Source organism: Theropithecus gelada, chromosome 14 (assembly GCF_003255815.1).
Source record: "Theropithecus gelada isolate Dixy chromosome 14, Tgel_1.0, whole genome shotgun sequence".
Taxonomy (NCBI): Eukaryota; Metazoa; Chordata; class Mammalia; order Primates; family Cercopithecidae; genus Theropithecus; species Theropithecus gelada.
Genome location: NC_037682.1, coordinates 79,096,637 through 79,113,772, shown reverse-complemented (window position 1 = coordinate 79,113,772; position 17,136 = coordinate 79,096,637). Strand labels below are relative to the sequence as shown.

Below are 17,136 nucleotides of genomic sequence, written 5' to 3'. Positions count from 1 at the left end.
TTCAAGAAGAACACGTATCATAAAAACCCATCCTTATATCGTTTTTCCCATAAGAAATCACAACAGAGGCAGAATATGAAATTATATATATAAACAGATATAAAGAGATAGATATATACATATAGAATTATAGCCTATCAAAGATGAAGATGTAAACTTTAAAAAAGAAAAAGGCAATGAGGAGCACAAGACAGTGATCTCCTTCTAAAATACGTGAAATTCAATCCTATATGACAGGAACAAACCAGATGGTATCAAGGCTTTTTTGAACATTTAAGTCTATCCATGAACACAGAGAAGATTATTCTCAGATACAAGTGGCTTTCCTCTTTTACTTTTTTTAAGAAAACATGATTTTAAAAAGATACAGCTTATGGAAGACATCAAAGGTTAAAACAAAATACTTACCAAGTTGGCCATATAAATTGTGAGCAGCCCTCTCCTGCAAATAATTTTAAAAGGAAGATATTAAACTTCAATTTGACTTAACAATCACTTTATCATTTATTGGAAGTCTATAAAAAGAATTCTCAGAAATTGAGAATCGTACTGGTATCTTAGAAAAACGGGTAAATTATGCTGAACTAATTTTTCTGTGACCTAAATTTAGCTGCATCTAAAAAAATTCCATAAAATCACTTGTTTTGTGGTCATTAAATATTCTTAGCAGTCATTAATTAAATATTTAAAATTACTATTTCCCCATTGTTATTTGTTATTGGCAAGAGTGGTATAATTTCTTACTCATCTATGCTAGCTAAATCTAAATTTTTTATAAATAATTCTAATTCATCTTGCCAAAAAGAACAATTCTGACCAAATAAAAATGTATCAAAAAATAAATAAATAAAACAAGCCTTCCATCTGTTTCACACACAATATAATTGTTTGTTTCATTAAATAATATTACAAATCATACTAAATCACATTGGTTTTAATTTCGTTTTAAATGAAAAGTCAGGCACTAAGGGAACTTTCTAACGCCAAAGGACAAACAAAAGTTCTATAAACACTTTACACAAAAATTGCATATTTACCAAACTTATTTAATAAAAATTCAGGTAGAAAGTCAAACATAAGAACTTTTTTCTGCCCTTAATCAGTCTACTTGGCTTATACTGCACATGAGAAATGAATGAAGCGCATTCTATTCTCTAGAAAATGTCTTCAATAGATTTTAAGAATTCTAGGGCAGAGTTTGACCTCTGAAAATTACAAAAACTTATTTTAGCTTCTGTTATGAACATTTTCAATACTCAAAGAAAATGAAATATATATAAAAAGTACCAATGTCAAACCACTTTCATTTAAATATGCCAAATCTTCATATTGATATTGTCAATGAAATCTTCTTGATGCCCGATTCATACACAGTGCTGAATGTTCATTATTTTAAAAGGTTTAGTAAGATTTTTAATATTCCTAAAGCCATATGCAGGCAGTATGATTTAACTAAACAGTGCTAAAGTAAAGTTAGGTACTCTGGGACTCTGCAAATTTGTCATTAAAATTAGGGAACATTTGAGGGACTAGTTATCTACTTATTAAATCTACTTTTTTAACATAAAAATTATTAAAGAAAAAATTTACATTATCACCAATATATAAAATGTAACATTGTACCTACTCTGGTTGAAAGGGGAAGGGGATATAGGACCCACAGTGCCACACACCCAGTACCATACACTCCTAACAATCCCTCCTCAGCAGATCCTAATGCATTTCAGCAGAACAAGAGAACCCAATTGCTCTTACAAAAAGAATTTTTAAAAATCACTGGTAAAGGTGATAGAATGATCTATGCAGCAAACCAACATGGCAGAAACCTGCACATTCTACACATGTACTCCTGAACTTAAAAGTTAGGAAAAGAAAATAATAACAAAAATCACTTGTCAGAATATCTATAATGTTTTTTAACGTCCTTTGTTCTATGATTTTTACATATGGATTGAAAGTGTTCTTACTAGTTCTCATCATTCTTGTTAGTTCCTACCAAATTCTAAATCAAAAATACTCTAATATTGCTTATTTTAAATAAGCTATACCAAGAAAAATTAGGGTAACATTAACATCCAAGAGTCCCACATACACTAAAGAAAGAAAAGTTAAGTGCTTCTCATTTTTACCAAAAGGATACCCATTTTTACCAAAAGCTGGTTACATATGAAGAAAATATATATATATTACAAATTCCAAAATAAAAATATTTCTTTACTTTCTGTGACAGAGCCTGACAATTTTTTTTCTTTTTCGTTTTTGTTTTTGTTTTTGAATAGGATCTCACTCTGTCACCCAGGCTGGAGTGCAGTAGTACAATCACAGCTCACCGCAGTCTCAAACTCCTGGGCTCAAGTGATCTTACTGCCTCAGTTTCCCAAACAGCTGAAACTACAGGCGCACACCACCATGCCCACTAATTTTTTGATTTTCTGTAGAGACCCAGTCTCTCTATATTGTCCAAGCTGGTTCGAGTTTCTGGATTTAAGCAATCCTCCTGCCCTCGCCCCCCAGATTGCTGGGATTACAGGCATGAGCTACCACACCCCGCTGATAAATGCATTTCAAGGTGAAATGAGCTAAAGCTGAGTATCCCTTATCCAAAATGCTTGAGACTAGAAGTGTTCCCAATTTTTGATTTTTTTGTATTTTGTAGTATTTGCATATACATAATGAAATAATTTGGGGATGAGACCCAAGTCCAAAATTCATTTATGTTTCACATACACTTTATACTTGGCAAAAACTGCAATTACTTTTGCACCAACCTAAATACATACAACTTAATGTAATTTTATACAACATTTTTAATAATTTTGTGCCCGAAATAAAGTTTGTGTTCAGTACTTAAATGTGAAATTTTCCACTTATGGCATCATGCTGGTGCTCAATCATAATTAAGGTTATTATGTTGTTATTGTAAACCACAGAAATAAACAAATCTCTTTATCAATTGTGTGTCTGACTGGAACCACCCTGGACATTTTGTCATTCACAGACAGTTGTCTTGATCCTCTTCCAAAAATGGTTTATAATCAGCTACAGGACTTTGACAGGTGCTCTTAAATGCAAGTTCCTGATATCTTTGGAGATTGTGACATTGGAATAAAGGAAAATCATTCCGGACTCATGAAGAGCTGAAATGTTCATGAATATCAAGCAGGACAAGAGTTAATTGAATGGACTGAACTAATAGAAAACTTAAATAATCGTTTTAACTTTTTGCTTAAAACATTGCTGATCCTTGTTTTATTTTTCAGAGTCATGGAAATTTTTCTTTTAAGCTATCTACAGTTTTCAACAATTGAGTAAGGTATACTATGAACAAAGTTTGGAAAATATTTGTTTCTTTCTGTTTGGTTTCTCCAGAATTTGGAAACTTTGTGAGTATTCTTAGCATAGGGCAATACAGTTATTTGCATCACTGCAATAAGAATCCATTTTCTTTTGCAACAGGACACAACTAGAGAGACTGGTTGTTTTACCAAGGCTTTGACTGGAAGGGTGTGCTTCCCTTTAAGGAATTAAGCTTGACTTGCAGAGCCAATAAAAGCCCATTGGGAGTACTGGCCTCATACCCTGTCTACAAAGTTCCTGTACAGGGTTCCTAACTTGTGGTGATTAAGAATGTGACTTTCTATCAGGTCCAGGAGCCCCAAGTTATCTTGACACCTCAAGAAGAGAGGAATTTACCAAATTCACAGGTATTTGAGGGTATAAACCCATGGCTGGGCTCAGCTTTTAAAAAGTCTTATCCGAGCCAAGGGCGGTGGCTCACGCCTGTAATCCCAACACTTTGGGAGGCCCAGGAGGGCGGATCACCTGGAATCGGGAGTTTGAGACCAGCCTGACCAACATGAAAAAACCCTGTCTCTACTAAAAATACAAAAAATTAGCCAGGCGTGGTGGCGCATGCCTGTAATCCCGGCTGAGGCAGGAGAATCGCTCGAACCTAGGAAGCAGAGGTTGCAGTGAGCCAAGATCGCGCCATTGCACTTGAGCCTGGCCAACAAGAGCAAAACTCCATCAAAAAAAAAAACAGTCTTATTTGAGATTCCATATGGAATAGAGTTCCACACAGAGCCAATTTTAAAGGCCTACGTGAAAATAATTATTCTTGGTGCACTTTATGCAAATGATTAAGCCAAGTATAAGACTAAAGTTTATTTTGCAAACAACTCGGTCCTATCAGGACTTGTTTGTCACAAAATGAGGACTGGAAACACAGAAAACAGTTCCAAAACTTATCATACAGTTATTAAATTCTCATCTCATTAGTTGTTTTTAAGTTTTGCCTGCATTTTAGACTAACTCTGCTTATTCCTGAGAACCAACCAGTGATCTCTGGATGCAGCTAAGAAAGAAAAAGGATGAGTAACGTAAAAATCGGGATCAATATTCTAATTCTGGGCAATTATCCTGCAAATCCTGCCAGGTGGTGAGAACAGGGTGCCCATAACCTGAAGGTTTTGGGGGGTTTTTTTTGCTTTTTTTTTTTTGAAAATAAGACCAAAGGAGCTAACCCAACCAAGCCCCAGCACCCAAGTCTTAGCAGGCATAACTACAGCCACCAGTTATCTGGGCATGTTAGCAGCCTCAGTTTTTGAGCTGTTCTTACCGCCATGTTTTGTTTTGATACATATCTTCTAACAACCTGGTTTGTCTCTTCTCACCTTCAGGCCATCAAACTCCAAACAGTTATGCAACCGGAGTCTCGAATGATGGCTCCCTTTTACTGGGGACTCTTAGGTGTCTAAGAGACATCTGACTGCCATTTTCCCAAAACAGCACCCCCTGTCAGCAGAAAGCAGTTAAGACTGGACATCATCCTTAACCTAATGGCAATTAGATGTACCTCTTCAGAAGGGGAAATTGACAGCAATAGGAGACAGTCAAATGCCTAGGCAGATAGGGGTGGGTCCCTGGTGAAATCCCACCTCCAAGCCAAAGAAAGTTTAAAGCCTGAAAGCCAAGTTACAAGTCAAATCCACAGACCAGATTAAGAACTTGCCTTCCTGTTTGGCACACTTTTCTCCAATTAATCCCCACCCTCCACCTATTTTATATATACCTACCCTTTCCTAATTGGTTTTCTACACTGTGGTGCCCACCTTTGAGCAGAGTCTTCATTTTAAACTTTTTTGCATACTCACAAACCAATCAGCAAGCACTTCCCTATTCTGAGGCCATAAAAGCCCCAGACACAGGCACACTGAGAGGAAAAACACCACCAAACTGCAGGGGTCGGGAACCATCCCTGCGTCCCCTCTCCGCTGAGCTGCTCCACCGCTCAATAAAACTCTTCTCTGCCTTCCTCATCCTTCAAATTGTCAGTGTATCCTAATTCTTCTTGGACATGGGACAAGAGCCTGGGAACTGCCAAACGTGGGTACAAGCCATAACACAGGCAGGCCAAGTAGAGGGCCTGCCTCCAGTGGAAGGCCTGGGGCCAAGTAAGGCCTGGGTGCAGGGCAGGGGGACATCACCAGTCATGGAGGTCTCCAGTTGGCAAAGTGGACAAGAAAAATCCTGCATCAATACCTCACACCTAAGGCATACGAGGCACTAAACAAATGATTATGGAATTACTAGACACAGTCAACAAAGTATTCCTAAGAACACATCCTTACAGAAAAAAAGTATATTATAGACATATAATCACCAAAGATAACCACTAGAACAAGGGAGGGCCAATTAATGATACCAATTTATTAGCAAAGAAGTGATCAGACCTTAAAGTTGCATAAAACTTACCAATCTACAAGGTATAATCGATATTATGATATCAAATTTTACCCACCCAATAGTACCATGAAGTGAAAGGCAGACACCATTATCCTTACTCTATTGAAGACCAAGAATCAGAGAAGTGAAGTGGTTTCCTTGAAAAGGTAAAAGCAACAAAAAGACAAGCTGGAATTCATAGTCAGTTCATCTGACTGCAGTTTCAGGCTCTGTCCAATGCATTACTTCTACAGAATATCTTTGCACTACTAAATTATCTTTCTCGTTGTTATTTGTTTTTGAGACAATCTTGCTCTGTCGCCCAGCTGGAGTGCAGTGGTGCAATCTTGGCTCACTGAAACTTCCACTTCCCAGGCTCAAGGGATCCTCCCACCCCAGCCTCCCAAGTAGCTGGCACCACAGGCACCCACCACCACACCCAGCTAATTTTTTGTATTTTGGGTAGAGCAAGATTTTGCCATGTTGGCCAGGTTGGTCTCGAAATCCTGAGCTCAAGTGATCTGCCCACCTCGGCCTCCCAAAGTGCTGGAATAACAGGCATGAGCCAATGCACCTGGCCCTAAATTATCTTTAAGTTCTGTAATTCACTTGCTTGTTTAACACGGCATCCTAACAGACTTCTATTCTTTGAGGAAGACTAAAGCCTTCACATACTGTTACTATTATGTAAAAGCAGAGAATGTATTGCTATTAGATTAAGTCCTATTCTGTTCTCAAAATTTCAATTTATCTTTCCCTAAATCACCTCCTTAATAGCTTCTGCTGAATTCACACCTGGAGAGAATATTATCTCTGAAGGGTATGGTATGTTGGATTATAGGGCCACACTCTTTGATAGGATTTCTTTCATGCAATGTCTTCATCTTCTGTTTCAATGTCAACTTTATAACTGTATGATATCAGAACAATAATTTATCACTTCTTCAGTTACATTAAGCACTACGAAAAACTGAGAAGTTACTTAAATGCCATTTTATTGTTTTACACTTGACTATATTTAGCCTAATTCTGAAGACAAATAGGCCACTCCCTTACTGGTGACTAAATCCTCTCTGGAAACCAAGTTACCTATTAAAACATGGCTAACACAGTGATGGAGAGGGGGAGGTGCCTGTTAGAAGAGATGATGGCATAGGTCTAAAAGGGAGAAGCTGGGGCCAAGAAGCACAATAAGTAACTTGTTAAATTTCACAGGAGATTCTGATACCCATATCCTATACTCCCATTCTACTGAGAGTTACTATATTAGAAGGCTGGGAAAGCTCAGCAAATAAGCAGTCCAATATTCCTTTACACCACATAAGCTTTTCTCATTGTTTCCTTCTTTTATTTATCTATTTATTTTGGTTGGAGAAGGGGTGGAATCTCTCAAAGTTGCAGCATACAAAATTTAAATGGGTGTGCACCTCCAGGGGTGTTATCAAAAAAAGTACTAAGAACCATTGCAGCCAGGCGCAGTGCCTCACACCTGTAATCCCAGCACTTTGTGAAGCCAAGTTAGGAGGATCACTTAAGCCCATGAGTTTGAGATAGCCTGGGCAACACAGTGAGATCTCGTCTCCACCAAAAATAAGACTGACCTGGTCATGGCGGCACATGCCTGTGGTCCCAGCTACTCAGGAGACTGAGGCAGGAGGATCACCTGAGCCCAAGAGATCAAGGCTGCAGTGAGCTATGATTGTACCACTGTACTCTAGCCTAGATGACTGGTGAAACTCTGTCTTAAAAAAAAAAGAACCACTGCTACAGAAACTGTGTAGTCAGAGTATCATCATTCTTATAGGAAAACATTAAATAAAATAAATAAATGTTCTGTAACATCTTAGTAGATTAAAAAGTATTCATACATCCTGCTGAAATTCTAAGCATTATTATCATCTAACAGCATTATCATTTCTAATTAGATGCATAATCAATAATGGGTTTTTTTCCAGAAACTTTGGTGTATGTATTATTTAGCTAACCTCAAAGTTTTGAATGATACTACATATCACACTTCACAACAGGCCACTGGGAAATACAGTAGGAACAATGCAACTTCTAAATTCTAAATATGTATATATCCTGTATATGCATATGAAATATACATATAAAAATAATAATATGTTCTATAAATAAGGAGATATTAGAAATTTAAAAAAGTGAAAATTCCTAAGCATTGTAATGGCTTATTAAGAAATGCTATTTAATCATCTCGGAAGATCTTTCAAGGTATAATGGGTTTTTAACTGTCAGAATGTTTTAGAAGGTATAAAAATACTTCCTTAAAGCATAGGAATTAATAGAACAAATTTCTAATCTAGAGCAAGAGTCTATGATCATGTTCTATCTTACACAGTACATAAGGAGTAAACTTTACAGAAGGCAACAAAGTGTTTAATCTTCTGGTGAAGTTAACATGCCAATGAAACCTGAAGATACCAAGAACTTACAGACCAAATTTATGGGTATTCTTTTATTTGTATATTATATAGATCATTCATTCTGGTCATACCCGGTTTGGAGTTTCATAAGTACTACAGTGCAATTTAATAATTTAACAAATAAGTATGCTTGCAATAAATATGTAATTGTTGATACCTTAATCCATGTTCATGTTTGAGCACACTGCAATTCTTGGCTAATACTAAATATCAAAGCAAATTCCACAGCAATTCTACAAAACAAAATCCATCAGAACAACTTCTTTCTAAACCACAAACAAAGCACTTCCTAGAAAAAGAAAAAGAAGACTAGTTCTTAACAGCCCTCCTACAGATAAACTAGATGTTACCAATGCTTCCTACTGGGTTTCTATGATCAGAGTCCTTTGCGGCACAAATTTTTTAAGCAACCCTGGAAACAACTTCAAAGCTTTCTCAGAACCCCACAATGATGCGATTAAGATTTAAGTAAGCTGCCCTCTTACTAGGTGTCACAAACCAGCAAGCAAAGCAAGCTTAATACTACTAGAAAGGGAGGGGGTAATTGATGGATGGATTAGAGAGAAGGAAAAAAGAGGAAGAAAGAAACTTAAACCAATACAGATGAAGATATTTACAGAGAGACAGATCTTTATCTATGTATTTATATTTATATCCAGACAGAAAGAGATGTAAGTGCATATTGTATGTTCTCACCTCATTAAATACTTTTTGAAAAACTGATTATACAACTGAGTGCAAAATCTCAGAGTAAAGATTGCATTATTAAAGCTTTAGAGATTTAAAACTTAGGACTACCAGTATTTGCTATTTTGTAAAAAGAAACTGCTAGTCATCACAATATGTTTCTTCTACCTTTTCTAGTACATTGCTGACATTAAATTTAAAGACTAAACTGTATACATTTCAGCTGACAACCAGCTCCTTAAATGCTTCTAAACGTTCAATCTTAGACCTCCTCTCATACTGGGCTTTCCCACATGAATCTAATTCCACAATTTCAACGACCACCTACTACAGGAAAACTTCCCATTTTTCTCTAACTACCTTTTTTCCCTTGAACCTAGACTCACATTTCCAGCTGCCTGCTGGCTATTTCCACCAGCATACCATTGATTTTCTCTGTGAATTAAAGGCATAATTATAAATTCTTTTTCCTTACCATAGAAGAACTACAATACTAATATGCTTGATTTTTGGACTAGATGTCATAATTTTAAAATATGCACAACTTCAATCCTTGCAAATTACTTATAAGCTTTTAATGGATCTTGATATTTAATGAAATCTTACATAAATTTGTGGTAAGTAAAGAATACTGTTTCAGAGCAAATTAAGCTACTAAAGTAACTCACAAATTCCAAATAACGCACAGACACATTTACTTAAAACAAGACACACTATAAGGCAACTTGTCAAGAGATAAAGCAAAAAAAAACTTGCTTTTCTCTGTTTTAAAGTTTAACTCCAAAGGGGAAAAAAAAATACAAAACCTGATTTTTTTCTTAAAGTCACCAAGCTTGTGAACAACACTAAAAAACAAAAATTAAAGTTTTTAATTAAACTCAGGAATTGTGATTGATATGCATAGACATACACAACTCTCAACAGAAAGAACTACAGAGCTATTTCCCAGTATTGTTAACTGCATCACCTAATAAACAAAAGAACTAAACCAACACATATGCAAAGAATTCAATAATGTAACAATCAGATCAAGGGAAGGATTAATTTTTTTTCAGCAACCATGTGATAACAGTTATAAAGAAGTTAAACAAAGCTAGACTTAAATTTCTTAAGACTTTAAAACAATAAAAACACTTCAGCTAATATTTAGAATAGGTCATAATCTGTAATACCTAAAAACTGTCTTTGAACAACCAGTGTCTAAGAATGAAACACTAGTGCAAAAGCTCATTTACAGGAAATAAAAACAGAAAGATTAAAAAAAAAAACCCTCACTTATCAAAAGTGAAAATAGAAAATAAACTAGGAACCCAAATCCATGTTATCACTTCACATCCAGGAAACTTTTCTTTATGCCCTAAGAAGTTATTGCTCTTAATATCAGTAACACTCTTTTACTTTGGTTTTACTGTATTTGAACTAATGTTAGTGTTTAAAGAGAGAGAAAAAACAAACCAACAAACAAAAAACAAATCCAATAGTAAGCAGTCCTAAGGTGGACCTAGACAGACTGCCACATTTTGAGAGGTAGTAAAATAGTAACAGTAAGAAACTTCAAAGATGTATATTACAGTCCACAGAGCAAGCACTGAAATACCAAAAACAAAAAAAAAAAAAAATTAAAGTGGAATTCTAAAAACAAAAAAAAACAAAATCAAATAATGCAAGGGAAGTAAGAAGGAACAGACAAATGAAAAGCAGAAAACAAATAAAATGGCATGCTCAACCTAGCCTTACAAATAAATAATAAATGCCTCAAATGTTAATGAACTAAATAATCTAATTTAAAGGGTAACACTAGCAGAATAGATTTTTAAAAATAAGACTCCACTATGTTATCTGCTTAAAAAAAAAAAAAAAAAAAAAAAAACTTGAAATATAAAGACACTGATGTTTGAAATTAATTGGAAAGAAAGATACACACTATGCAAACTGTAATAGGCAATTCCAGAATCACAGTTGGAGATTTTACACTTTTCTCTCAGCAAATGATAAAACCAGACTAAGCAAATTAGTAAAGGTATAGATCAGTAATTCTCAACAACGAGACATTTGTCCCATGGGGAAATGTAGCACTGCCTGGAGGAATTTTTGGTTATCTCAACTTGATGGGAGAGGGGAAGGCAGTGCTAATGGCATGTATAGGTACACTGCACAAGACAGCCCTCCCAGTAAAGTATTATCTGGCCCAAAACATGTCAATAGTGCCAAAGTTGAGAAACCCAGCTGCAGACAACACTATCAATGACCTTGTCCTTGTTGATATAAAAAAAAAAAACACTACAAATAAGCGAAAGAAGAAAGATCAGCCAGGCCTAGTGGCTCACGCCTACAATCTCAGCACATTGGGAGGACGAGGAGGGTAGATCACGAGTACAGGAGTTCGAGACCAGCCTGGCCAATATGGTGAAGCCCCGTCTCCACTAAAAATACAAAAATCAGCCAGGCAAGGTGGCGCGCACCTGTAGTCCCACCTAATTGGAAGGCTGAGGCAGAAGAATCACTTGAACCCACGAGGCAGAGGTTGCAGTAAGCCGAGATCATGCCACTGCACTCCAGCCTACGCGACAGAGTGAGACTCTGTCTCAAAAAAAAAAAAAAGAAAAAATATCACATGATCTTATCAATAGATGCAGAAAAGACATACAACAAAATATTACATCCACTCATGAAAAGGTTCACAGCAAACTAGAAAGGATGTAAACATCCTAACCCTAACAAAGAGCATCTGAAAAACCACCCCACAGCTAACAACACACTTAATGATGAAAAAGTTAACGCCTCTCTCTAAGAGCAAATACCAGATACAAGCAGAATAAAGGACATACGGATTGGCAAAGAAAGAAAACCATCCCTATTTACAGACAACATAATTGTCTATATAGAAAATCTCAAGGAATGTACCAAAAACTCTTAAAACTAATAAATTCAGCAAGGTCACAGAAGTCAAGATAAAACACAAAAAAACTATTATATTTATATGTCATAGCAACAAATGTGGAAAATGAAATTTAAAACTTAATACTCTCTACTTCACATTATATACAAAAATTAATTCAAAATGGATGAAAGACTTAAATGTAAGAACTAAAACTATGCAACTTTTAAAAGAAAACATGGCCAAGCACAGTGGCTCACTCCTGTAATCCCAGAACTTTGGGAGGCCAAGGTGGGTGGATCACCTGAGGTCAGGAGTTCAAGACCAGCCTGGTCAGCATGGTGAACCCCCATCAATACTAGAAATACAAAAATTGGCTGGGTGTGGTGGCATGCACCTGTAGTTCCAGCTACCTGGAGGCTGAGGCAGAGAAGTGGAGGTTGCAGTGAGTGAAGATCATGCCACTGGACTCCATCTCACATTACTGCATTCTAGCCTGGGTGACAAAGCAAGACCCTATCTCAAGAAAAAAGTACTTTCAGAAAAAGGAAAAGAAAGAAGTATATCAACACACATCAACTTTGACTAGATTCTGGCTCAAAAAAATACTATTAAAAGCCATTTTAGGACAATACGAACTGGATGGTATGAAAAACTAGTTGCTAATTGTCTTGTGTGTGATAACAGTATTGTAATTCTGTAGAAAAATATCCTTAAGAGATGCATGCTGAAGTACTCAGGAGTAAAGTGGCATGATGTCTATAACATGTTTCCATATGGCTCACACACATAGAAAAAAATACATATTCACATATATTCACATACAAATAAAGTAAAATGGCAAAATGTTAATAACCATTGACTCTAGTTGATTATTACAAAGGTGTTCAACAGTTTTTATTGAAAAGTAGGTACATAACAGCAAAAATACTATCTTATTATTTGAGTGCTAAATATGAGTAAATAATAGCTATGCTGATTTAGAGAATCTTTAATGTAACTGATATATTTCAAAAATATCTTTTCAAGACCAATATACACAGTTTTTATTGATAAGGAAGTTACCATCACCAGAATAACTCATTACCTACAGGCAAAAAAAACAAAAATAATACTTAACACATATATAACTCTTACTATGTGTCAGGCACTGTTCTAAGCATTTTTACATATAATAATTCACTTAATTATCTAAGCAACCCTACAGGCCAGGCACTGTGGCTCATGCCTGTAATCCCAAAATTTTGGGAGGCCAAGGCAGGCGGATTACCTGAGGTCGGGAGTTCGAGACCAGCCTGGCCAACATGGCAAAACCCCATCTCTACTAAAAATACAAAAATTAGCCAGGTGTGGCGGTTCATGCCTGTGGTTCCAGCCACTTGGGAGGATGAGGCAGGAAAATTGTTTGAACCCAGGAAGCAGAGGTTGCAGTAAGCCAAGATCAAGCCACTATACTCAGCCTGGGTGACGGAGTAAGACTCTGTCTCAAAAAACATAAAATAAGCCTGGGCACAGTGGCTCACGTCTGTAACCCCAGCACTTTGGAAGGCCAAAGCAGGCAGATCTCTTGAGTCTGAGAGTTCAAGACCAGCCTGGCCAGCATGGTGAAATCCCATTTTTACTAAAAATACAAAAATTAGCCAGGCGTGGTGGCAGGCACCTGTAATCCCAGCTACTTGGGAAGCTGAGGCAGGAGAATCACTTGAACTTGGGAGGTAGAGGTTGCAGTGAGCTGAGATTGCACCATTGCACTCCAGCCTGGGCCACAGAATGAAACTCGTCTCAAAAAAATAAAATAAAGTAACAATCCTACAAATAGATTATCACTATTTTCATTTTGCAAGTAATGAATATCACACAGTAAGTGGCAGAGCTGGGCTCCTAAGCCAGATAGCACAGCTCCAAACTCCATGCTTCAGCAATCATGCTGTACTCTCTTTTCAGGTGGAGTAACCTACGCTTCTGGAATTACTGACTTGATTTTGCTGAGGTTACAACATCCACCAATCCTTTGATTTTAGTCATTCTAATAATCCAAAAGGATAAGTATTATAGTCACTGATATAATCCAACAGAGAACTCCAAAAATTTAGATACTATGACACTTACAAAAATACATTAAGAGTGGCTTCATGGGCCAGGTGCGGTGGCTCACGCCTATAATCCCAGCACTTTGGGAGGCCGAGGTGGGCGGATCACGAGGTCAGGAGATCAAGACCACACTGGCCAACAAGTGAAACCCCGTCTCTACTAAAAATACAAAAATTAGCTGGGCGTGGTGGCACATGCCTGAAGTCCCACCTACTCGGGAGGCTGAAGTAGGAGAATTGCTTAACCACAGAGTAGGTGCAGTGAGCTGAGATCGCACCACTGCACTCCGGCCTAGCAACAGGGGCTTCATGGCCCAGTGCAGTGGCTCATGCCTGTAATCCCAGCACTTTGGGAGGCCGAGGTGGGTGGATCACTTGAAGCCAGGAGTTTGAGACCAGCCTGGCCAACATGGTGAAACCCCATCTCTACTAAAAATACAAAATAAGCTGGGCATGGTGGCGGGTGCCTGTAATCCCAGCTACTTGGGAGGCTCAGGCAGGAGAATCACTTGAACCGGGGAGGTGGAGACCGTGGTGAGCTGAGATCACGCCACTGCACCCCAGCCTGTGTAACAGAGTGAGACTCTGTCTCAAAAAAAAAAAGAAAAAGGTGGCTTTCAGTAGTTTAATATTTGGTTATCTGATGAGAATTACATTCTTACCAGAGGGCCAATGACTACAATAAGCATCTTCATAAGTGGTTTTGATACATGATCCTTTTTTGATTTATCTGGGACAATGGTGGATAAATTCCTCAGCAATAAAAACAATTATTCATGAGATGGCAAGTATTTTCTTATGGCAAAACCTTTAAATTTTAACTGTTTACCTGACTGAACAGTTTATGTAAGTTTGCAACATTTTATAGAAATCATAGTTATTCACATGGAAAATTTCAGGCTGATAATAAAAAATTTTTTTAAAACACAAGATGTCTTAAAAATAATAATTGGGCCAGGCACAGTGGTCAACGCCTGTAATTCCAGCACTTTGGAAGGCCAAGGAGGGTGGATCACAAGGTCAAGAGTTTGAGACCAGCCTGGTCAACACAGTGAAACCTTATCTCTACTAAAAAAAAAAACACAAAAACTAGCCAGGCATGGTGGCATGCGCCTGTAATTCCAGCTACTCAGGAGGCTGAGAGAGGAGAATTGCTTGAACCTGGGAGGTGGAGGTTGCAGTGGACTGAGGTCACACCACTGCACTCCAGCCTGTGCAACAGAGTAAGACTCCAGCACGGAAAAATAAATCAATTAATAATAATAATAATAATTGATTTGAGATCACTCAATGAGCCTGAAGCAAAGTAAGCGAAGTACAGATCTAGATGATAATAAAAAACTATTGTTAATTTTCTTAAGTGTGAAATGCTATTATGGCTATGGAAAAGACCTTTGATTATAATACGTTTGTTTATTTGCTTGCTTTTTGAGACAGGAGTCTCACTCTGTTGCCCAGACTGAAGTGCGGTGGCATGATCACGGCTCACTGAAGCCTTGACCTTTGGGGACTCGTGTGATCCTCCCACCTCGGCTTCCCCAGTAGCAGGGACTACATCAGTACATCATCACGTCCAGCTAATTTTCTTTGTAGTTTTTTTTGTAGAGACAGGGTTTTGCAATGCTGGCCAGGCTGGTCTCAAATTCCAAGGCTCAAGCCATCCACCCGCCTCAGTCTCCCAAGGTGCTGGGATTACAGGAATGGGCCACCTGGCCTAGAATTTGCATAGCCATATTTTAGTTAGGTCATATCATAGAACTCTCTAATCTTTTAGTAAACAGAGGCTATTACTGCTCTATAATGTCCATTTTTATATTTTTATAGATAATAAAAAGAAAATTAATACATATAAATATTAATATAAAAGTAATTTTCAATCAAATATCTGCAGAACTGAAAAAATATATCTAGAAATATTTCTCATCCCTGTAAGTGATAATTAAAAAAAAAAAAAATCTGGTTGGGGTTGGGGACAGGTAATCAGTTCTGTTAAATAAATATATAAAATTTTACCTGCTTTTTCTTTCAATGAGAATGGCCACATAAGATGCTGGCAAAGCGGCACCAAAGCCAGGAGTCCATGAGTAGAATTTTCCAAGTATCTTCCTGAAATTCAAATTTGGAATTTTTGTATGAAATTCCTAGTTGGTTACTTCAGTTATTATGAATAGAAGTTTCCCTTCTCTATCCATCCTCTACTTAAATGTAGCACAGTACCTCAAAATAAACATATTCAAAATCAAACTTCTTATATCTCTCCTATCCCCATGAACTTGTTCTCTCTCCTCTATTTTCCTAGGTTAATATCAACAACAACCTATCCACTTATGTTTGACACACGTCATCCTTCACTTTCTGTTTCCCTTACCCCACATATTAAATTATTCCCTTAAATTATTACAGATGCAATTTATCTTTCAAATTCCTCTCCAACCTACTGCCCTTGCCTTAGTTAAGTCTCTCACCAACTCTCATTAAGGCTGCTACAGTAACAAATAATGGGTAACAGTCCTTTCGATAACAGCCAGTCACAATCATTCAGGCATTCCCTGGATCCAAATCTGCTGGCTATGCAGACCCTCTGGCTTCTCAGTTTCATTTATTTACCAAATGAGAATAATATTACCTATCTCATAGAGCCATTAAGAGAACTATATGAGACATTTCCCAGCACCATGCAGGACACATAACAAGTACTTAGAAAGTGTTAGCTGTTATTACTATTATTATGACTATTTTTTCAACACATGGTAGATATTCAATAAATGTTTTCCCTTCTTTGCTTCCACAACCCTTGATAACTTTTTCTTACAGCATTTACTAAAGCATTTTATATATTTTAGTTTTATGTATGTCATTTTTCATTTACTAGAATATATTCCTTGAAAGTAGGAATCCTCATAGTGCCTCATAAATTACAAATTACAAATGACCAGTAGCTGCCTGAGTTTTGTTTTTGGTTTTTTTTTTTTTTTTTTTTTTTTTTTTGAGATGGAGTCGTGCTCTGTTGCCCAGGCTGGAGTGCAGTGGCACGGTCTTGGCTCACTGGAACCTCTGCTTCCTGGGTTCAAGTGATTCTCCTGCCTCAGCCTCCCATGTAGCTGGGATTACAGGCACCTGCCACCACGCCTAGCTAATTTTTTGTATTTTTAGTAGAGATGGGGTTTCACCAAATTGGCCAGGCTGGTCTCAAACTCCTGACCTCATGATCTGCCCGCCTCAGCCTCTCAAAGTGCTGGGATTACAGGTGTGAGCCACCACGCCTGGCCTGCCTGGGTTTTGTCTATTTTTTTTTTGAGACGGAGTCTCACTC

At 37.2% G+C, this 17,136-nt stretch overlaps 1 protein-coding gene across 2 annotated transcripts in view; it reads right to left on the bottom strand.

Moving 5' to 3' along the window:
• Positions 1-17,136, bottom strand: part of TMEM135 (transmembrane protein 135) — a 261,010-nt gene that overhangs the window by 220,917 nt on the left and 22,957 nt on the right. For both annotated transcript variants that reach the window (XM_025357908.1, XM_025357910.1), the window contains exons 3-4: positions 15,837-15,929; positions 409-442 (exon numbers count right to left, since the gene is read on the bottom strand). In XM_025357908.1, the coding sequence (XP_025213693.1) occupies positions 409-442; positions 15,837-15,929 (127 nt within the window). The remainder of the gene's footprint in view (positions 1-408; positions 443-15,836; positions 15,930-17,136) is intronic.